The sequence below is a fragment of the Tursiops truncatus genome, chromosome 1 (assembly GCF_011762595.2).
Source record: "Tursiops truncatus isolate mTurTru1 chromosome 1, mTurTru1.mat.Y, whole genome shotgun sequence".
Taxonomy (NCBI): Eukaryota; Metazoa; Chordata; class Mammalia; order Artiodactyla; family Delphinidae; genus Tursiops; species Tursiops truncatus.
The window spans coordinates 100,134,112-100,158,699 of NC_047034.1; the positions used below are offsets into that span (position 1 = coordinate 100,134,112).

The following is a 24,588-nucleotide window of genomic DNA, read 5'->3' on the forward strand; positions in this document are numbered from 1 at the left end:
AGGTTAGTGCTGAAAGGCTATTCCTAAACCTATTTATTCATAAACACAAAGAAACACTCTACTGCCCTTTGTTGTAATGCCCACATGTGACCACTAAAGTTGTCTGGCTGGAAGAGCTGGAACATCTTTCTTCTGAGAGAAATTTTGATCTCATTTCTCTGAAAATTCCTAAAATTCTCTTTAAGTCATAAGTAGAGGAGTTTCTGAACTCAAAGTCCTGTTTTATTAAATTTTCTTGCTTCCAATATTTTGGCAGATAGGACTTTCCATTATTTCCACATGCGTGTTCTAACAAGTGGTCTCTCCTAACGGCTACTCATTCTCTGTTGCATTTGATGCTTTGCCTCTGCTCTGTCTACATCCTCTGCCTTTAGGCTGATCATCCCCTTCGGGCCCACAAAGTGCCAGAAAACAGGATCTGAAGAACCAAAGAGTAACATGTCCTGAGGAATGCTTTATACATTTAAGCAGCAAGGTGTGCTGACTCTGTGTTCCAGGGGCACTTCTGAGTTTTTCATGTTGTTGTTTTGTTTTCTGTAGAGCTTCAGGTTAAGTGCATGACAAACAGATGAATATCTCACAGATATTCTGCATTTATTTTAGAATTAAATTGAGCATTTTGCTAGAAAATAACATCTGTCCCTTAGATATAATGACACTTAAAACAGTAGCCATTATTTGTGAGTGCTTACTATTTACCAGGCACTGCGCCAAGTGCTTTTCTGACACATTGTATTTAATCCTCAAAACTATCACATAAGATAGATATTATTATTCCCACTTTCAGATAAAAAAAATTGAGACTTAAAGAAATGAAGTAACTTGCCAAGATGACAAGTATAAGTGATAAAATTAAAACTAGATCTGTCTGACTCTATCATATATGCTCTTTTTTTAATTTTTTTTTATTGAAATAGAGTTGATTTACAATGTTGTGTTAGTTTCAGGTACACAGCAAAGTGATTCAGACATACATACATATATTTTTTTTTTTATTCTTTTCCTTTATAGGTTATTACAAAATATTGAGTATAGTTCGCTGTGGTATACAGTAGGTCTTTGTTGTTTATCTCTTTTATATATAGTAGTATATATATGCTAACATGTACACATGATACATGCTCTTCATGAATATACTATATTCTCTCAGGGCCTTTGGAAGGTTTTTGTTGATCAACAAATGTATTATTTACCTTCTATTGTGTGCTACTGCAATAGTCTACCAACAAATCTTGTTGGCTCTAAGCTCTTCCCACTCTAGTCCCTTATCCATCCAGCCATCAAAACTGTGTCTCCCAAGGAGTGATTCCAAAACCACCTGCATCTGAATCACCTGCATGCCTGTTAAGACTACTGCTCCCAGACCCATCTCAGAGATACTGATCTAAATCACTTGCAACACTCCAGTTGACTTTCAGAACCACTATGTCAATACAGTATCTGTTCACAATCTTCAAATGGTTTCCCCAAACTGTAATAATACTGAGTGTGGTAGGCTAAATAATGACCTCCCAAAGATGTCCACATACTAATCTCTGAAATCTGTGAATATGTAACTTTATAAGGCAAAAGGGACTCTGCAGATATGATTAAGTTAGGGGTCTTAAGATGGGGAGGTTATTATCTGGAATTATCCAGGTGGGCCCAATGTAATCACAAGGGTCATTATAAGTGAGAAGTAGAAGGGTCAGAGTCAGAGAAAGTAAGTAACAACAGAATGATGGGGGTAGGGGAGCACAGAGCACAAGCCAAGGAAGGCAGGCATCCTCTAGAAGCTGGAAAAGGCAAGGAAACAGATTCCTCACTAGAGCCTCCAGAAGAAACACAGACCTGCAGACCCATTTTAGACTTTTTACCTTCAGACTGTAAGAGAATGCATTTGTTGCTTTAAGCCACTACATTTGTGGTAATTTGTTACAGCGACAAAGGAAGCAATACAGTGTTCAAAGTCCTCCGTAGGTCCTCCGTGAGCCAACTCCTACTTAGCTCATCCCTTCACCCTTCTCATCACTTCACCTTGAACTTATGCTCCAGTAATGCTGAACCACATCCAATGCTCCAAATGTGTCAGGCCCCTTAATACCACACTTGCACATTTTCTTCCCCCAAACTTGTCAGCTTGAGGAACACCAATTTATTCTTAGAAAGAAGCCCATGTGATGTCACTCCTTAATAGCTATAGATGAAACAAATCATTTTCTCCTCTGCAGTGGAACTTGGAAAAAAACACTATCTATCTATACACATACATACACACACTGCTGTTTGCCTTATATTCTGCTATAAATATCTCAATCCAACAACTACAACCCATTCATCTTTATATCCCCAGGCCCATTCACAGTGCCTGGTCCAGGGTAAATGCTCCATGAAAGTTAGTTGAATTGAACTAAACCATAGTATTAGCCTGGAAAGTTATAGATATACTCCCAAATGCTGCCTTTAACGAAAGCATTTAAGAAAGTCCTGTTTTATAACCTCCCTCAGATCCTACATCACTGCTCTTTTCCCACATATCCTCAGTGGTTACAAATTCCTATCCTTTTTAAAGGTTTGGACTTGGGAGGTAAAAAACAAATACTATACAAAGATACCTACTAACCAAGGAGGATAATCAAGCTGTAAAGTATTATTTTAGATCAAAATGAGTCAGAACTATCAAATGCACATGGCTCATAAACTAGATCTGATGACTCTGTGGACATACAAGTTCTGGTATTTTAGTTTTTTAAAGCCTATGAAGAATTTATGATTATATTATCAAAGTATATTGTTCCCCTAAAATATCCAAAAGCATGACTCTTATACAAAATAAAATGAACCCATGTGAAAAAATGTATTGTGCTCATAAATTAACAAAGAAAACAGTAAGATGATAAACTAACTTAAAGAGCAACAGTAGAAATTTTATAAAGAAATGATAAAGAATATTAAAATAAGATTGTTAAATTAGATACAAACTGGTTGAGTCCTCTAAGGCACTAAATCAAAACGTTTTGGTTACCTTACCTGCTGAACAAAAATAATTTCCATCAAAACTAGATACAAATGTATGAGTCAAAATATAACTTCACATAGTTCAAGCCCTCAATTAATAGTAGATAATGTAGGGGCTTCCCTGGTGGCGCAGTGGTTAAGAATCCACCTGCCAATGCAGGGAACATGGGTTCAAGCCCTGGTCCAGGAAGTCGCATATGCCACAGAGCAACTAAGCCTGTGCACCACAACTACTGAGCCTGTGCTCTAGAGCCCGTGAGCCACAACTACTGAGCCCATGAGCCACAACTACTGAGCTCGCGTGCCACAACTACTGAAGCCCACGCGCCTAGAGCCCGTGCTCTGCAACGAGAAGCCACTGCAATGAGAAGCCCGCGCACCACAACGAAGAGTAGCCCCCACTCGCCACAACTAGAGAAAGCCCACGCACAGCAACAAAGACCCAATGCAGCCAAAATTAAAATAAATAAATTTTTAAAAAATAGTAGATAGTGTAAAAAATTAATAAACAGAAACCTCAATTAAACTGAGTCAGGAGACCAGAAGGGGAGCTCTCATACCGTGCGACAATAGCAGAGCCCAGCAGGAAGAAGAAAGACTCTTCTTTTTTCCTTGCAAGGATTCAGCCAATGAAAAGCCATGGACTCTGTTTACTGTAGCCCTCCCAACTTCCTTTTCTCCTCTATAAAAGAACTCTCTTTCCCTTGCAGTGGGGGACTTGCACATGGCTTGCCATGATTGCAGACTCTGAATTGCAATTCTCTGCTGATCCCAAAGAAACCCATTTTTGCCGGAGAAATATCTGGCAGTCTATCTGTTTCAGGCCATCAATAACAAATCAATGAATGATACATTCTCTCAGAAAAGTAAATAAACCTAGAATGGATATGTAATTGTCCTCTTAATTTAAAATCTAATTTACAGATTTTTGATAATTTTTCTTAATATTAAAAAAAATTACAAAGATGGCATCTAACTGGTACCACAAAACTTCAAGGGAAATATAGATCACTGGGGAAATTTGGAACTGGGCCCTGAAAGAGGAAAAGGAGAAGCAGACACCAGTAGACTTTAAGTTTTATTTTCTAATACATTAGGACCAAATTTCTCTCCAAAGACATGACCCTAATATTTTTCATAAAAAAAATATCAAAAGAGATTTAGAAATTCACTTTACTTTTGCAGAACATGCCTATTTTGAAAATTAACCTGTGATTGTACAACAGTTCCTGTTCCCATACTGTGAATCCAGAATTTTCTTCTGCGTTCAGTCCCGCTCCCTTGGATCTTCATCACCTATACTATCCCCTATATACCTCCCACACTTTTCTCCCCACACTGCCCCTGTACTTTAACCGCACCAAACAACTTTTCACTGTCCACACATGACATGGCCTCTCTTTACCATTGAGCTAGTGTGTGTGTGTGTGTGTGTGTGTGTGTGTGTGCGCGCGCGCGCGCACGCGCGTGCGCACGCACGCATGTGCACATGGTCTGGCTATGAGAAACTCTAGAAGAAATGCTACTTGAACAGTAGAGAAGTGATCAAGTAGACTGCAACACTGAAATGAAGCTCCAGGGAAGTGAAGATAGAAGACACAAAAGAATGATTGAAATGAGGTGTAGGAGGAAGTAAAATACTGGAGGGTAAGAACTCAAATAGATGTATAGGATGTAAATAATGATTATCGTCAGGCTGTTATCCACACGGTGGAACTCAGAGTAGGAAAACAGGGTTTCTCAGCAGTGAACTTGTATACTCGCCTCATACTCTACATGCTCTTTGTTCTATCTCTAATCTTCTGGGTCTATCTCTAACTTTGATAATTATGATAAGATAGTCTTCTATTTGGTTACCTTTTCAGTAACCACAAAGTCACAGGGATAGCCTTTTGACAGTATTTGCTTATAGCTTTTGAAAAACTATATGAGTGTGGACAACTATTCATTGCCCTCTTATGGATTCATTCAAATTAGATTCATTAAGTATGAACTCTGAGAAAATAATGTTAACTGTGTTTATAATTAACCATGTAAATAAATAAAGTGCATTAATATTTTATTAAGGACTATTACGATCTGCTAAAATGGTAGAAACTATACTTCATTTAGCTTAGAATATTACAGTTTTCTGCATTCATGTTTGCTGTCTCTCCCACTCAGTTATAATCTAGTTATATAAGTTTGAGGATAACAAAATTTCTTATTTTTGTATTCCCACTGTGGACTTCAATGTCTGAGGACATAGTAGGAACATGCAGGAATTGACAGTTGAAGGAATGCTACATAAATGGGGTAAGTAGGAGATTCTAGGAGAGCCACACCTATATATTAGAATTTAGAGTCAATATAAATATTGATAGGAACATGTTAATTAAGGGTACCAGAATATGCCACTCCAAAATATGCCACTTTGGTATATTAATTATTTTGAGTTAAAGGCAGCTGAGAACCAGCAAATACAGGTAAAGCTGTTTAGCTTCCCCTAACTGCCTAAAAATAAAGTATAAATTTCCTTTTTTGTAAAGGAAATTTACATTTATAAAGAAAGCTTCCATTTGTAAAATGTCTAGGAAGCAAGCTATTGCTGGAGATAATTCTTAGCACCTGAAAGACTCTTATCTGCATAAGAAGGTAAACCCTTATTTACCATATACTTCCTCCTCTCACCTTTCCTTAACTCACTTCGCCTGCCCAGAAGCCCAAAACCCACTTCTTTGTTTAGCCTAAGATGGTATATAAACATCAATCATCTGCCCACCTCCTTGTCTTTGTGAACTCCTGTGCATATGTATGTAATTAAAACTGGTTTCCCCTTGTGAATCTGTCTATCATCAGTTTGATTCGTGAGCCCCAGCCACTGAACCTAGGAATAGAGAGGGGAAAAATATTTCTTCCCCTACACTGTAGCTGGGAAAGAGTAGGGGATAAGAGAAGAGGAAGCAAAGTTGGAACAGGAAAAGGAAAATTTATATCAGTACAAGTCAAGAGTAATAGCATATAATACAATGTCACAATGATGATGAGTAAGAGAACTGACAAAAACAAAAATTACGTATAAGTACCAAAGAATACAAGGAAATTTCCTAACCGAAGTCCAAATACCTAGAAGGAAAATGAAACATTCGATTTTCCAAATACGTATTAAGCATATCCTATATCCTAAAAGAAATTTGCTGGATGCCAAAGGTGAAAAAAGAATTAGCGTTGTTGAGCACCCACATGCTAGAATTTATTTGGATTATCTCTTATTTGATATTTCATTTAAAGTTAAACAAGACCCTGTCTCTGGATTTAAGAACTCAACAGCTAGTGTAAGAAACAGACCTGGTCACAGGTAGAAGGTAGATAACAGTTAAGTGTAGCATAGGGAGCACAAGAAGAAAAGAAATCAATTGCAACTTGAAAGTTAGGAAAAGAATTCATGAAGAGAGTACATTTGAGCAGAAATTGAAGATAGAACAAGTGCAGTGGCCATTTGCCCAAAGAGCCAGCAGCACAGATACGAGTTAACATAGACCTGAGGATACAGCAGACCAGGAGAAGTGCACAGAACCTCAGCACAGGAGGGGTCTCAGCTGCCTTCCCAGTTTTACTGTGCTCAGAGCCAGTCCTGGAAGAATCTGCACTGGAGTCTTGGTGGTAACCATAAACTACAGGTTGAGGGATGGACAGGGAAGGGGAGAAAAAACTGCCACCCCAAAATGTGTCTCTTTGGCACGAGGACTCATTTAGGTTGATTATTTTAAAGACCAAAAGACTCAGGAAAAATCTCTGTGACCTTCACCCTAACTACCTAAAGAATGTTGATAGAGGACCTATTCCGGGAAGGGAGTCATCAGCATAGATAAATATAGTTCGAACTAAGCTAGCCAGGAAGAAACCTAGCAAAGTCTGGTGTTAAAATTCCACTATGTGTCCCATTGTCTCTGCATGACCCAGCAAACATTTGTTTACCAAACATTTACTCTTCCTTCTCCGCGTCAATCCCCTTCTTCCTTTTTGAAGTCCCAAGCCACTATCCCAACACCATCTTTTGTCTTTAGCTGAAGATGGTAGTTAAGGTGAGGGTTTCAGCCATTTTGGGTGAGTTACTCAGTTTTCCTGGGTCTCTCCCATGTATGCATGTTTTTAAACTTTTGTGTGAATTTCTCCTGTTAATCTGTCTCATGCCAATTTAATTCTTAGACCAGCCAGAAGAACCTAGTAGGGTAGAGGAAAATTTCTTCCTCCCTGACAACAGTAAATGATGTTCTTTGATTTTCAAAATCTTTTGGAAAATAGAACTGCTTTAAAAACATATTCAGGGCTTCCCTGGTGGCGCAGTGGTTGAGAGTCCGCCTGCCGATTCAGGGGACATGGGTTCGTGCCCCGGTCTGGGAAGATCCCACATGTCAAGGAGCGGCTGGGCCCGTGAGCCACGGCCGCTGAGCCTGCGCGTCTGGAGCCTGTGCTCCACAGTGGGAGAGGCCACAACAGTGAGAGGCCCACGTACCACAAAAAAAAAAAAAAAAAAATTCAAAATCCCAACACATAGAAGAGACAAAAGTGGAGTGGCTCTGAGAGAAGCAGAACAATAGTGCAGGCAATCTTCAATCTCTTCCCATTCTCTCCACCTCCCACTAACTTGGCTCAGCAAAAAAAAAACCTCTGAAGCCTTTTCATACTTTTTTTTTCTACTTCCATAACAGATTTTAACAAAGTAAAGCAAGACTATATCATCTCAAATTTTGTTTGCCAGGTCTATGATCTCTCATGAAAATGTGTCAGAAGTTGTCAATCACTTTGGAAGTGAAAAGTTCAACCAGATAACATATTGCTGGGTTCTTTTTCTTTTTCCTTTTTTTTTTTTTTTTTTAATTCATTGGAATGCTCTAAAAATCATTCTTCTATTTCACAGGCATCTGTGATGGAGCAAAAGTACTGAGTTCTGTCAAGTTCACATGAAAGGGAAATTCACAGAAGTCAACACTTCCAACCCATGCAAATGATCTTGATGGAGAAATTGACAAGATTTACTGAGGGCTGCATCCTGACTCTTACTCTCATCAAGCCATGGAAGCATGAAGCCTGAAGCCCTGCTGTCTGTCATTAAACTAATTGGGAAACTTGGGAAGGTGTACAGCGGCAAGAGCAGGAGCAGAAGTAAAAAAAAAAAAAAGTACGACAGGATAAAAGATCAATTTTAAAGTCATTACTTCTTAACAAGAAACACAGCTATTACTCTGAACCCCAAATCAGGGATGTGATAGTCAAAAAGACAAAAGAATAGCAGGGTAAATTGTTGAAACAAATCTCTCTGTAGTCGATAGTAAAAATCTCATTGCAATTCAACAGATAAATGGCAATTAAGTAGTTTCTGTTAAATGTTTATTGTTCACCTTTTATGTGGGTGGCCTTTTAAGTGATTTTCTTTTTAAAGGAAAGGGAAAGTTTGTTCTCTTCAGCATTTGAACTAAACATGATGCAAATGCATGCAACCATCAATTTTAAAATAATAATCATCTTGATTTTCTAAGCGGATAAACCAACTGCTATACACCACTTCCTTTTCAGGCTATTGTTTGCTTGGCTTATCACAGTTAACTATCGCACTGTGACTCTGCATGAAGACGGTAATGTAATTAAATCCTATTAACACATCAGGAATAAAGCCCTTTAATGGGCACACAAGACTTTGAGAGGCGGCTCGTTCCTGAGCAGATTTAATATCCTTAAATTAAGCAAGTGTGAATGGGAAGATGAATCTTATTAAAACCTTAAATCTGATTATATTTGAAAATTATTGGTTTCTTAATGTAATAAATTATCCAATACAGACTAGAACAAATAATATGTCCTAGCTTCACATAACTCCACTCTATAACAAGTGACAAAAGAAATTATGTGTGACGGTGGGGCAAAAAGAAAGGTCTTTTTATAAAAGTCATTTTGCATAATGAAATACCTAAATCATTTTAATAAACATTTTGGGGGGGGGGGAAACGTGCAAATGACACAGTTGGAGAGGGAATCATTTACCCTATTCAGAAAGGGAATGTGGAAATAGTGATGCTAATGTTTTTTTTTAAATTGCCATTCTGGCCAATTTGTTGTAAATTCTGAAAAGAAAAGCTGCGGCTTATGTTGTTGGTAGCGAATTCCTTCTCCAGAAGGCGAGTGCAAATGCAAGCCATCTGCCAGACATTCTGCTGAGAAAGCTGGAGTCTCCAACAATGGGCCAACAGGCTCTGCATACTAACACACACTCTCACTCCGCAGGCAGAAAAGTTTGCATTTTCCCCAAAGGTATACTTTGCGTTGCCTCCTTTCCCATCATCATGGGGACCACCAGGCACCCACCCACTCTCCCCCAATCCAACTGGCACCAGTCAGGCTTCCACATGATTAGTCTGATGATGTGCGCAAGGAGAACCCCCCAGAGAAGCGTTTTCTGTTGAAACTGAAGCAGGAACGCAAGAACTGTTAAATTATTTAACCAGACAAATGGTTCACAGTGTGCGTTTCTTAACTTAATCCTATTTTAGCAAAACCTGGCGTTGCCCATTGCACTACACATTGGAACACTGTGTGGGTTTTATCCTTTTATAACTGGACCCTTTGGGAGGGCTGGGGAGCACTGTCCTCAGCTCATCTGAAAGCCGCCGTCTCACCAGCAGATGGGTGTACTCAACAGAATGCACCGGGCAGGCAGGCACTGTGGGAGCCATCATGTCTGAAACCAGGGTCTGCTCCCATACTTGCAAGTAATTCTTCCCGCTCCACTGGAATGCTCAGTTATTTGGTAAGTGTGCCCAAATGGCTCATTCAACAACATGATGAAACATTTAAAATATTGTTTGGTATGCGGTGATGGGGCAGAGGGAGAGATGCTCTCCAGTGAAAAGCCATCATAGGAACTCCAACTTCACTTCACCCCAGATCTGGCCCCTGCCAGCTTTCATATCCAATCTCTTCTTGCTGATTACCATGCTCCCTCGGGCCTCTTGCTGGAGGTTCCTCAGACTTGCCAGACTGCATCTTATCTTCCGGCCTGTGTACAGTTGCTATCACTACCTAGAAAGTCTTCTCCAAAACTCCTCTGCTCACACATCATCTCGGCAGGGGTCTCGTTTATGTTCCAGAGTCAGACTTCCCAGGTTCAAATCCCAGCTTCCTCACCTACTAGTTGTGTGGCTATGGATAAGTTGCTTAACTTCTCCAGGCCTCAGGTGACTCAGTTGTAAGATGAACATAATAATAATATAAACTACACCAAAGACTAACTAGGATGAGACTATGCCTTTAGCATAGTATGTAGGAATAACATGTGTTCAACAGATGTTAATTATGATTATCATCTCTTTTGTAGAACCTCAAGGCTCTTGTTTGCCACTCCCTCTCTCTCACCATCTAATATTATTCTTTTTTTGTATGACCATGTGCTTCTGCACAGGTACATGCTTACGCTGTTGCATTCATCACACGCTTTAACTAGGCGCTTGTATCTGTCTTTTCTACTAGACTATAAGTTCCTTAAGAACTTGTTCTTATCTTTGTATGTACAAGGCTTAATATAGTACCAGGCACATAATAATTGCTTAATAAATATTTATTAACTGAATACAAGAATTAATGAATAAATGAGTTTAGTAAGAGCTGGATTAAGCATATAATCAAAGATAGTGAGGAGGTAAATGTTTTCCACCATAACTAGAGCAAGATGGCTAGAGAAGGCTAGAAAAAGGACTTTCAGGTGTTGAGGAACTAGAACTTTTAGTACATTGCTGGGAGAGGGTAAATTGCCTCAATTTACACTCAAATTAACACTCAATTTAGCAGTATCTAATAAAGCAAAATATATGCCTACCCTATGGCCCAGCAATGCCACTATTTAATATGTAACCATCGGAAATGAATGAATATATTCACAAAAAGACATGTAGAATGTTGTTCACAGCAACTTGATTCACAGTAGCCTCAAATTTGAAATAACACAAATACCCATCAGCAGGGGAGTGAATTAAAAATGACTATGGCACATTTATACAATGAAATAAATACTATTCTCAAATTTTTAAAAAAGGGATACTGATACAGGCAACAATAAGAATGAATCCCCAAAATATTATGTTGAGCAAAAGAAGCCAAACATATGAAAGTATGCATTACATGATTCCATTTATATTAAGTTCAAGAACAAAGGTAATCCATGGCAGCAAAAGTCAGAATAGCGGTTACCTCAAGGGGGAGCTTTCTGGGGTGACGGATATGTTCTACATCTTGATCTGAATGGTGGTTACACAGGTACATATATTTGTAAAAATTAATTTAGCAATACATATCAGGTTTGTGCACTTTAGTATGTATAAATTATACCTGCAAAAAAATTGCAGTAATTGGTACAACCTTTCTGGAGTGCTGTCTGGCAATGTATGTCAAAAGCATCCCAAAACGACTGACTCAGAAATCACACTTCTAGGAATTTATCCAAAGAAAATAATTAAACAAATGCACAAAGATACCTGTATGAGGATATCTATCAACTTAATAATTATAATAGCATAACTGAAAATAATATAAGCATTTAATAGTGTGGAAAATCACACAAAAGTTTAATAACATGTATACATGGGAGAGACCCAGGAAAACTCAGTAACTTACCCAAAAGGCTGAAAGCCTCACCTTAAATACCATCTTCAGCTAAAGACAAAAGAAGAAGTTGGGAGGAAGTTCAAAGGGGAGGGAGGCAATTAACATAGAGATGGAAAAGCAAATGTTTGCAGGGGCCATGCAGAGACTATGGGACACAGGAGTTTTAACAAACAGACTTTGCTAGGTTCTTCCCTGTCTACACATCTAGTTCACACAATAGTTATCTATGGTGATGGATAGTTATCTATGGAACAGGTCTTCTATCTACACTCTTTAGCAGCTAGGGGGAAGGTCAAAGTTTCTTCCTGAGTCTTTTGAGTCTTGAATTGTTTTCAGCTCAAAACAATCAGTATGCCAAAGAGACATTTTGGGGTGGCAAATTTTGTTCCCCTACAAAATACTAGGCAGACATTAAAAAAGAAGATGTAGGTCTACAATTACTGTCGAGCGAGGATAACCCCAAAATATTATTCAGTGAAAAAAAACAGATTACAGAGTAATATTTTGGTATGATCTTACTTTGGTAACACACACACACACATATATATGTATATATGTATGTATATATTTGCCCAGGAAAACTTAGTATACACAAGAAAGTGTATACAAGAAACTCCAAGTATACACAACAAAGTAACACAGTGGTTCTTTCTGGATGGGATTTCAAATAATTTGTTGTTTTGTTTTTGTCTCTTGCTTTTTCATTTTTTTCTTTTTTTATTTTACTATGGCCATTTGTCAGTTGTGAAATGTAAATAAACACATAGATACATGATAGCTGGATACATACAAATGTGTGTGTGCAGACATCCATTCAGTAGAAATAAGTCAATGAGGCCTAAGGCCATATATGATAAAAGAAGGCTGCATTCTCTTTAAATAAAAAGTTCCCCTTCATAAGGAAAAGAGACTACAGGTCCACCCTCTGTAAGACAAAAGTAAGTCCTGCTTGCCTGACAAAAACAGGAACAAACCCTGATAGACACCATTTTAAAAGACTTGCTATTCTGGAAAGGCTCAAATAGGAGACTGGCTCTATTTGAGCCCCCTTAGGTACCATGTTTAAGTACCCCATGACCTGCTAGAATCCAAAAAGAAGAGTATCCATTTAGACCCCTAATTTTTACTCAGATAATCAGTCAGATCTCCCCAATTCAAGAATGCCGTTTTTAGGGCTTCCCTGGTGGCGCAGTGGTTGGGCGTCTGCCTGCTAATGCAGGGGACACGGGTTCCAGCCCTGGTCTAGGTGGATTCCACATGCGGCGGAGCAACTGGGCCCGTGAGCCACAACTACTGAGCCTGCGCGTCTGGAGCCTGTGCTCCGCAACAAGAGAGGCCGCGATAGTGAGGGGCCCGCGCACCGTGATGAAGAGTGGCCCCCGCTCGCCACAACTGGAGAAAGCCCTAGCACAGAAACAAAGACCCCACACAGCAAAAATCAATAATTAATAAACTCCTACTCCCAACATCTAAAAAAAAAAAAGAATGCGGTTTTTATATACATACTAAATATTTTTTTTAAATTGATATAGTTGATTTAACAGTATTGTTAGTTTCAGGTGTACAGCAAAGTGATTCAGTTATATACTTATATATATATTCTTTTTTTATACTTTTTCACAGGTTGTTACAAGATACTGAATATAGCTCCTGTGCTACAGTAAATCTTTATTGTTTATCTATTTTATATATGGTAATATGTACCTGTTAATCCCAGACTCCTTATTTATCCCTCCCCCGCTCCCTTCCCTTTCAGTAACCATGTTTGTTTTCAATATCTGTGAGTTTGTTTCTGTTTTATAAATAAACTCATTTGTACTATTTTTTTATATTTCTCATATAAGGGATATCATATAATATTTGTCTTTCTCTGTTTGACTTCACTTAGTATGATAATCTCTAGGTCCATCCATGTTTCTGCAAGTGACATTATTTCATTCTTTCTTTCTTTTATGGCTGAATAATATTCCATTTTATATATATATATATATATATATATATATACACACATACATACATACCACATCTTCTTTATCCATTTGTCAATGGACACCTAGGTTGTTTCCATGTTTTGGCTATTGTGAATAGCGCTGCTATGAACACTGGGGTGCATGTATCTTGTTTTTTGTTTTTTTTTTTTTTAATAAATTTATTTATTTATTTTTGGCTGTGTTGGGTCTTCGTTTCTGTGCGAGGGCTTTCTCCAGTTGCGGCAAGCGGGGGCCACTCTTCATCGCGGTGCGCGGGCCTCTCACTATGGCGGCCTCTCTTGTTGCGGAGCACAGGCTCCAGACGCGCAGGCTCAGTAGTTGTGGCTCACGGGCCTAGTTGCTCTGCGTCATGTGGGATCTTCCCAGACCAGGGCTCAAACCCGTGTCCTCTGCATTGGCAGGCAGATTCCCAACCACTGCGACACCAGGGAAGCCCCTGCATGTATCTTTTTGAATTAGAGTTTTCATCTTTTCCAGATATATGCCCCGGAGTGGGATTGGTGGCTTATGTGGTAACTCTATTTTTAGCTTCTTAAGGAACCTCCATACTGTTCTCCATAATGGCTGCACCAATTTACATTCCTGCCAAGTGTAGGAGGGTTCCCTTTTCTTCACACCCTCTATAGCATTTATTATTTGTAGACTAATTATGGCCATTCTGATCAGTGTGAGGTGATACCTCATTGTACTTTTGATTTGCATTTCTCTAATAATTAACGATGTGGAGCATCTTTTCATGTGCCTATTGGCCATCTGCATGTCTTCTTTGGAGAAATGTCTATTTAGGTTTTCTGCCCATTTTTTGATTGGGTTTGTTTGTTTTTATTTTGATATTGAGCTGTATGAGCTGTTTGTATATTTTAGAAATTAAGCCCTTGTCAGTCGCATCGCTTGCAAGTATTTTCTCCCAGTATGTAGGTTGTCTTTTCATTTTGTTTACAGTTTCCTTTGCTGTGCAAAAACTTCTAGGTTTGATTAGGTCCCATTTGTTTATTTCTGCATTTCTTTTGCCTTGGGAGATTAATCTAAGAAATATTGCTACAATTTATGTCAGAGAATGTTGTGCCTATGTTCTCTTCTAGGAGTTTTACGGTGTCAGGTCTTATATTTAAGTCTTTAAGCCATTTTGAGTTTATTTTTGTGTGTGGTGTGAGGGTGTGTTCTAATTTCATTGATTTACATGTGGCTGTCCAGCCTTCCCAACAACACTTGCTGAAGAGACTGTCTTTTCTTCATTATAAATTCTTGCCTCGTTTGTTAAAGATTAACTGACAGTAGGTGTGTGGATTTACTTCTGGGCTCTCTATTCTGTTCTATTGATCCATATGTCTCTTTTTGTGCTAATACCTATTGTTTTGGTGGTAAGTTAGGCTGTTTATTTGGGATTTTTCCTGTTTTTTGAGGAAGGCCTGCATTGCTATGAACTTCCCTCTTAGAATTGCTTTTGCTGCATCCCATAGATTTTGTATGGTTGTACTTTCATTGTCGTTATGTCTTGAGGATTTTTTAATTTCCTCTTTGATTTCATCACTGACCCACTGGTTTTTAATAGCATGTTGTTTAGTCTTCATGAAATCATTTTTCTCATTTCTCTTTCTGTGGTTGATTTCTAGTTGCATGCTGTGTGGTCAGAAAAGATGCTTGAAATGATTTCTATCCTTTTAGATTTTTTGAGGCTTGTTTTGTATCCTTGTATGTGGTCTATCCTAGAGAATATTCCATGTGCACTTGGAAAAAAACGTGTATTCTGGGTTTGGGGTTTTTTTTTTGGATGTAGTGTCCTGTAGATATCAATTGTCTAAATGTTGTATTGTGTCATTTAGGATCTCTGCTGCCTTATTGATTTTCTGCCTGAAAGATCTGTCCATTGATGTCACTGGGGTGTTAAACTCTTCTACTATTATTGTATTCCCATCAATTTCTCCCTTTATGCCTGTTAGTATTTGCTTTATGTATTTAGGTGATCCTATCTTGGGTACATATATTAACAAGTTGATATCTTCTTTTTTTTTTTTTTTTTTTTTTTTTTTTGCAGTACACGGGCTTCTCACTGTTGTGGCCTCTCCCGTTGTGGAGCACAGGCTCCAGACACGCAGGCTCAGCAGCCATGGCTCACAGGCCCAGCTGCTCCGCGGCATGTGGGATCTTCCCAGACCAGGTCATGAACCCGCGTCCCCTGCATCGGCAGGCAGACTCTCAACCACTGCGCCACCAGGGAAGCCCGATGTCTTCTTCTTGTATTGATCCTTTTATCATTATACAGTGTCCTTCTTGATCTTTCTTTATGGCTTTTGTTTTGAAGTCTATTTTGTCTGATATGAGTATTGCTACCCCCACTTTCTTGTCATTTCCATTTGCATGAAATATCTTTTTCCATCCCCTCACTTTCAATCTATAAGTGTCTTTCACCCTAAAGCGGGTCTCCTTTAGGCAGCATATTGTAGGTTCTTGTTTTATTATCCAATCTCCCAGTCTTTTGATCACAGCATTTAGTCCACTGACATTAAAGTAATTATCTACAAGTATGTACTTACTGTCTTTTTTTTTTTTTTTTTTGTGGTACGCGGGCCTCTCACTACCGTGGCCTCTCCCGTTGCAGAGCACAGGCTCCAGACATGCAGGCTCAGCGGCCATGGCTCACGGACCCAGCTGCTCTGCGGCATGTGGGATCCTCCCGGACCGGGGCACGAACCCGTGTCCCCTGCATCAGCAGGCGGATTCCCAACCACTGTGCCCCCAGGGAAGCCCCTTATTGCCTTTTGAAATCTGTTTTCCAGTTGATTTTGTATTTCTTCTTTGCTCCTTTCTTCTTTTTCTTTTTCCTTTTGTGGTTTGATGGTTTTCTTTTGTATTATGCTTGAGTTCCTTTCTTTCTGGTTTTATGAATCTATTGTATGTTTTTGATTTGTGGTTACCCTGATTTTCAAGTATGTTAACCCATAACTATATCTACTTCCTTTAGACTGGTAGTCATATAAGCTCAAACACGTTCTAAAAGATCTACAATTTCTTAGTCCTCTTCCCCACATTTTGTGATTTTTTTTAATTGCTGGTATATTACTCCTTTATTAGAAATTGTAAATGAGAAATTATTTCAACACCTGAAGACCAAGATACAACAGAAGACTCCATAGGCTCAAGATTTTGAGACATCCTAGAAAGAGTTTTCTGTAAAGTATATCCTTTCTGTGGCTGGGCAACATCATTCTTCTTTAAGAAGGTTACTGGGCAGACATCGTTTCTGCCATCACCTATATAAACAATTCGTGTATAATTCACTCCTCATTGTAACTGTTTACCTACAAATTCTACCAAAACTACATTTTTGCAACGACTTTTGGGGCACCTAGTGCAAGAATGAGCATGATAATTTTCCACAGTGAGATGACCATTGCTATAAAAAGCTGCTGGATTTGTAAAGACTTTATCAAACACGTCATGAAAATTGGTAGCTTCTAAAACCCAATCTATGAAGCCTGAGTTTGAATCTGAAATAATGATCCAGTCAAATTTATCCTTGTACTTTCTTATAAAGTTTAAAAGTTCCACCACCCCTGGAGTGAAAGGCATTGATATCATTGCTCTTTTCATTTCATCTTCTCTTACACCTTCATCTCCCAAATACTTAAAGACTCTGCCCATAAATTCTGTCCACAATCCTTTTTCATAAGAATCTTGTAGTTCAATAGGAAGCTCTTTCTCTGGAGCACACTGTACAATCCAGGTGTCACTATTATCATCTATGATTATATTGTCAAAGTCAAAAACCAACAAAATTTTCATGGCTCCAGAAACAGATTTAGGTTACCCCAATTTAGTATTTCCAAGACAATTAATCTTACTTCAGCATGGAGCTTCAGTTAAACAGTCATGACAATCTTCAGTTTTAAACACCAGCCAGTTTCTAACCAACATTACTCCTACTCTATATGCAAGGGAAAAAAGTCTTCTGGTTCCAAGCAAAGGAATGGAGACTTCTTAACTCCAGCATTATTACAATGGATCATCTGATAGAAAACCTGCTGGGTACATCCCGAAACCAGAGACAGGGACCTGGTCGGTTGTCGTTCCCAGGGAGGTGACCGTTGGATGCTGATGGGAGCACCGGCCGGACCCGGCTGGGTCCCCAGGGCTCATCACTGACCCAGGCCAGAGATCCGCAGCTGTTCTGGCCTCAGTGCTGCTCCCAAGGACTCTGTCCTCAGGCCTCCTCTGGGTGCCTATGGGTGAGGGCCACCCCACTCACACGCTGGGCCATGTTTTGTGATTTTGATGTCCTATTTTACATCTTCATGTTTATCCTTTTGCTGTTCATTGTAGTTATAATCACTTTCACAGAATTTTTTTGATTATTTTTTAATCTGTGTACTGACTTATTTAAGTGATCTTCAATCCTTTTATATATTTGCCTTTCCTATTGTAACTTTCCCTTTCCTATAGATTCTTGCTTCTTTCTTATTTAGAGAAGACCTTTCAATATTTCTTTTAGGGTAGGTCTAGCATTGCTGTATTCTTTTAGTTTTTACTTGTCTGAGACATTCTTTATCTCTCCTTCTATTCCAAATGATAATCATTCTGGGTAGAGTATTCTAGGTTGCAGGGTTTTCCCTTTCAGAACTTTGAATATATCTTGCCACTCCCTTCCGGCCTGCGAAGTTTCTGTAAAGAAATCAACTGATAGCCTAAAGGAGATACCCTTGTAACTGACTCATTGTTTTTCTCTTGCTGCCTTTAGAATCCTCTCTTTATCTTCAACTTTTGCCATTTTAATTACGATATGTCTTGGAGTAGGTCTGTTTAGGTTCATCTTGTTTGGGACCCTCTATGCTTCCTATACCTGAATATCTGTTTCCTTCTTTAGGTTTGGGAAGTTTTCAGCCATAAATACATTTTTGTATTTTTGATCCCCATTTCTCTTCAAATACAGAAGAAGAGAATACATTTTTGTATTCAAATACAAATACATTTCTCTTCAAATACATTTTTGATCCCCATTTCTCTTTCTTCTCCTTCTGGGATTCCATTATGTGTAGATTGGCACACTTTATACTATCCCATAGATCTTGTATGTTGCTTTCAGTTTTTTTGTTTTTTTTTTAATTTGTCTTTCTGTCTGCTGTTCTCATTGGGTGATTTCCATTTTTCTATCTTCCAGATCATTTATTTGTTCCTCTGCATTATTCAGTTTGATATTTATGGTCTTTAGCTTGATTTTCATCTCAGCAGTTGAGTTGTTGAATTTTGACTGGCTTCTCTTTATAGTTTCTAGTTCCTTGTTACAGTAATCTGCATTTCTATCAATAGCCTTTCTTGATTCCTTCAGCATTTTTATTACCTCCTTTTTAAACTTGGGGTCCTGTAGACTGGAGAGGTCTGCTTCATTGTTTGTTCTTCACAGGACTTCTCTTGTTCTTTTAATTGGGAATAGTTATTCTGCTTTTTTCATTTTACTTATATTTCTTTGACTCTATGAATTTAGGAGAAAGAGTTATATACTGTGGTCTTAAAGGGCTGTTTTTATATGGCAGTGTCCCTGTGTAGCCTGCATGAGTCCAATATTTTTGGTGCGAGGACTGTTTTTGGCATGGATGCCTGCCACATCTTTCCTCAGGGTGTGCTGGCTGTTATCCCCTTGATAGGGGGTGTGATTGGTGTTGTGGTGACCACAGCCTGCACTAGATGTTGGGCGGGGCCTCCCCTTTGCTCCGTGGTTGTCACAGCCCTGTCAGGGGCAGAGTCTGCTCCCCAATTGTTGGAGTAGAATCCACCAGATCTGGTTCTAAGCTGTGGTATGAGGTAGCCGGGACTGGAGCTCTCCTGCTGGGAAAGAAGCAACTGCGTGTTCTTCCCCAGGAGCTGTCCACTGGGACATGTGACTCTGTGATGTCGTCTGCCACCTGGTGTGTACGCCTACAAAGTTTGCTGCTGCTTGTGCCTGGACCCGCCTCTGCTATGGGAGCACCAATAATCAGCTCAAGCATTCCTCAGGCAAGCACGCACCCTCATAAAGCTACAGACACGAAGACCTGCCACACCTATGCCCCCACACCCACTGTGGGAGCACTGGTAATCAGCTCAGATTTCAACCCACTTCTGCATGTGCATCCACAAGGTTCGCAAGACCTGTGGCAGCCAGATCCACGCCCCGCTGTGAGCACACTGATGATGTGGCTACGGTGGACCCACACCCCTCCCTTCTCATGTTGACAATGGGGATCCTATGGAGGACCGACACTCAGTCCTGCATGCAGTCCCAGTTACAGCCTGGGCCACAATCCAGGCCTTTCGGACTGTTTCCATGCAGCCAAACTGAGTCCTCTCCCTAGGCCTGTCCACTGAAGCCCAAGTTTCAGCACTTAGTTGCTACACACACCAGCAGGCACATATCTCAGCCTGGGAAGTGTGCCAACATGGCCAGGGCCAGATGTGTTGGTCTCACAGAGAACTTTCTTGCAACTTTGGTTGTATGAGATCTTCTGCAAGCTTTCAGTACATATTCTGTGAGAATTGTTCCACATGTAGATGTATTTTTGATATGTTTGTGCGAGGAGGTGAGCTCTGTATCTCTCTACTCCACCATCTTGATCTCTCCCTCAAAAAAAATTTTTAACATCAGATTTTAGAAAACAAGAAAAAGTTGGAGAGAGGGAATATAGAGATAGACACAGACAGATAGGGGTAGAGACAGAGAGGAGACAGAGATAGAGATGTCCATTTCTAGTCACTGCCAGTGAGAAGTAGTCTCACTTCTCACATTTTCATGTGATCATGCTTTGTATTGATTTATTTCTTTTTCTTTCTCTTTGAGTTTAAGTTGATTCTCAATGGTTGGATATAGAGTCACTAAGATTCTTTCTACATTTTTCTCAGTGTGTAATTATTACAACTCGAGGACTTGGAATCTGTCCAAGATTCCAACCCATTTAAGCAGCCTTGCCCTATCTACATGCTCCACACTATACACCAATCTCTTCTACTCTCTTTTCAGACCTAGATGTCCTGATCCAAAGCACAGATTATATTTTTTATATAATTATTTTCCATTTTGGAGAAAAGAAACCCTGAAACTTACAGAAGAATTGCAAATACAAAGAACCTTTTCTTTGAATGATTTTAGAGTAAGTTGCTGACCTGATGCTCTTTCACCCCAGAAAACTTTTATACATGTTTCCTACCAACATGTTCTCTCACATAACCATAATCAGGACATTAACATAAATACATTACTACTATCTAATCCTCAGAACCCCCTTCAAGTTCCACCAATTGTCCCAATAATGTCCTTTAGATCAGAAAGATACAGTTCAGAGTCATATGGCATTTAGCTTTCATGTCTCACCTATCTCCTTCAGTCTGGAAAAGCTATTCAGTCTTTCTTTCACACTTATGACCTCAACATTTGTGATGATCACAAGCCAGTTATTTAGCAAATGTCCCTCCATTTGGTTTTTTCTGTTGTTTTTCATGAAGCAGGTTATGCATCTTTGACAGGAATATCGCAGAAGTGATGCTGTGTTCTTCTCATTGCATCTTATAAGGTAGAACACAATTTTGATTTGTCTCATTAATGATGTTTACTTTGATTACTTGATTGAGTTGGTATCTGCTAGGATTCTCCACTGAAGTTACTCTTTCTCCCTTTGTAATTAATAAATTGCTAAATACACTGATATTGAAAAGCAGTCAAAGGAAGAAACAAAAGGAAAGAGATTAATCAGTAATAACTAGGTGAATTAGAAGAAAACAGTACCCTGAAATCCAATGCAAAGATATTTTGAAACTAAGAATACAATCAATCATGTGAAATGTTACAAAATAAAAGATCTAAAGAATAGCTACTGTGTTTTGCAACTATAAGGTCAGTAGTAACAATGGCCAGCCAGTTTCAGTAGAGTGGATGTAGTAGCTTGAGGAGTGAGAGGGAGCAGATCAAGAGGACATGGGGTAGGGTGACCTTAGTCTCTAGCCCAAGTCAAGAAGAAAGATGAGGATGGATGGAGTTAGAACAAAGAAATTATGCGAGTTTATACTTGATGGCTTCTATTTTCTCCATGAAGATGTGTCAACTGTTGATAGAAATGGGGTAGGGATGAGGTAGAGGTTTGGGAAAGATAATCAAGGTGTCAACAGCCAACCATGGAGGCTGATAGAGGGAGCTTCCTAGGAAACTAGGCTGCACGTTTGCTCTAAAGAGAACTTTTACTTTTGGTCATTTGCCTTAGGTCTCCAAGCCCACTAAGCAAAGTTTCCCAATTGGAATTTTATTGCCTATTGCTGAATTCTCAGCATTCTATATCTTGAACCTCAGATGAAAAGATGGAGGAAAGAAATGAATTACAACCATAGCCACTGGGAAGATGGTGAGGAGAGAATCATGTAAGAGGTTATTTACTTTAAATAAGCCCTCTAGTATTAAACCAACTTCTAGCTTTAGGAAGCACCATGTTACCTACATCTCCACTGATAAAAGATGCTTTAGGGCCTTACTGACTTCTCTGGTTATTCTTGCCCCTTTGTCACTGTCCAGACTCACCTCAGGCCAGAGCTGACCTCAGACTGATAGCTGGACCAGGAGTTTGCACTCTCTTCAAGTTCCCATGTGCTGTACATCTCTGGGCGCTGATTTCTCGGCTGTTGATCCTACCCACATTGTTCTGTGCAGGAAGGAATAGCTTCCAGGCATTGTACCCCTGGAGACTCTATAGTGTTTCCTGTATTCAACTTTAAATATTTCTTTTTTTTTGGTTGAATCATAATCTGATGTCCACACGTAATGAAAAGCTATAAACTATTGGTTGCCAGAGAAAATCCCCACAAACTTTAAATCCACTAACATTTCTTCCTCCCACCCTACTTCCATATTTACATACAACATATATAACTGCATGCATACACACATACATACATATGTGTGTATGCATGTTGCATCATTTCTCCCAGAACTGCTAATGGATTTGTGCTGTTTCTGTCATACTGAACAATCTGATTGCCAACTTGTATATTTGTAAGCAGTTAACTAACCAGGAATTAGAGCAGGATTAACTAGTGTAATTAAAATTTAATATATTATATAGTCTTAAACTAGCTACTCCTGTGCTCTAAACACCTGAGTTCTTGGCCATAGTATCTGAGCACATTCAGCCCTATTAAGGCCAAATTCCCTTGTGGTCTTTAAGTGGTGTCTGAAAATGCTTATTAAACCTTGTCCTTATAGAAATATTTCTATATCCAGTGTCATGATGGGAACTTCTTGGTACATATTTGTATACACTGGACACCTCTGGCCACCCATAGATTCTGGGACATGGCTACCACTCCCAGCAACACTGGACATTGTGTGAGCCAAAGAGCCTTTATTTGTGGCAGAAACTAAAAACCTCTATAGGACAACAACAGGCCAGAAACTGAGCTTTGGAACATAGCAATTTATACATATATCACCAGAGCAGGCCACAAACATAATCTATGGGAACCTTCAGGAATCCAGCCTTCAATAAGACAAGCAACAAGTCAAGTTTTACATGAGAAATATTCAGTTTTAACGTGTTGATAGGAGATGCTATTCTGAATAGTGAGCACCCCACAGAAATACTATGTTTAGAGGTACCCACAGTTTGCCAGCCAGCAGGGCTCTGTCTGAAAGTTTTCTCTTAGCTGTGTAGCACTCTGGGAATTAAAGTCCACTGGCCATAAAACTTGCTCCTGTCACAAGCAACCACAACTGTCACTAATTAGTTATGGTTTGTAGCTTCCAGACACAAGTATCCAAATACACAATCAGTCCAGTTTCCCCATCTGGTTCTGGAAAATGCAATACTATGACCTTCTATGGTGATAAGAGAAGGCAATCGCACAAACACACACACACACACACACACACACACACACACACACTTCCTTTGAAGGAGGAAGATACATTTTTCATATCAGTAAAATCTACTGAAGACTTTACTCCAGTTTTATGACAATCAAACCCTAAGAAAATATTAGCTAAAGCAGAAATTTCAGAAGAATAGAGAAAAGCTACTATTCTCATTATAAACACCAGTACATTCTAGCTCAGGCCATCTCAGTGAGTCTGGATCATGATGTCATATAGAGGAGTCATTTAGAGAAATTTAAAGAAAGAGAGAATATCTGCTCCCAATATGTATTTCTTAACCACACTTATCTCCTCCAAGACCACACCCCTGCACTTCTCATATACCCCATTTCACCTTCTTACATTCACTGCCCTACACAGAGCTATCACTGGGAGCTAGTATATTGGCGTGATTCCCCAGGTCCTGCATTTTGGAGAGATTCATAGCTGCAGAAGAAAGAGACAGAGATGAAGAACTAGTGTCTGGGGCTTCTCTGGTGGCACAGTGGTTGAGAGTCCACCTGCCGATGCAGGGGACGTGGGTTCGTGCCCCGGTCCGGGAGGATCCCACATGCCACGGAGTGGCTGAGCCCGTGAGCCATGGCCGCTGAGCCTGCGCATCCGGAGCCTGTGCTCCGCAACGGGAAAGGCCACAACAGTGAGAGGCCCACGTACCAAAAAAAAAAAAAAAAAAACAAAAGAACTAGTGTCTGGTGGCTAAGATCTCAGCATGCAAAAATAACCCCTCTATGTCCTTCAACCTTAAGAAGACCTATTCCTGGACCCTCTGGCACCTACCAAATGCTTTCCTTGATCCTCTTATATTTGTTGATCAAGAATGACCTTTGTGGGACTTCCCTGGGTGGCGCAGTTAAGAATCCGCCTGCCAACGCAGGGGACATGGGTTTGATCACTGGTCCGGGAAGATCCCACATGATGCAGAGCAACTAAGCCCATGTGCCGAACTACTGAGCCTGCGCTCTAGAGCCCACAAGCCACAACTACTGAGCCCACGTGCCACAACTACTGAAGCCCATGTGCCTAGAGCCCATGCTCCCCAACAAGAGAAGCCACCGCAATGAGAAGCCCGTGCACCACAACGAA

General features: G+C 39.6%; 1 protein-coding gene across 1 annotated transcript; it reads right to left on the reverse strand.

The window, feature by feature from the left end:
* Positions 1–16,190: 16,190 nt before the first annotated feature.
* On the reverse strand, positions 16,191–18,439 carry LOC101333640 (pyridoxal phosphate phosphatase PHOSPHO2-like). Its single transcript, XM_019919229.3, is given in 1 exon segment — positions 16,191–18,439. A coding segment is annotated over 1 exon segment (726 nt). The 5' UTR covers positions 17,406–18,439; the 3' UTR covers positions 16,191–16,679.
* Between the last annotated feature and the right edge of the window lie 6,149 nt (positions 18,440–24,588).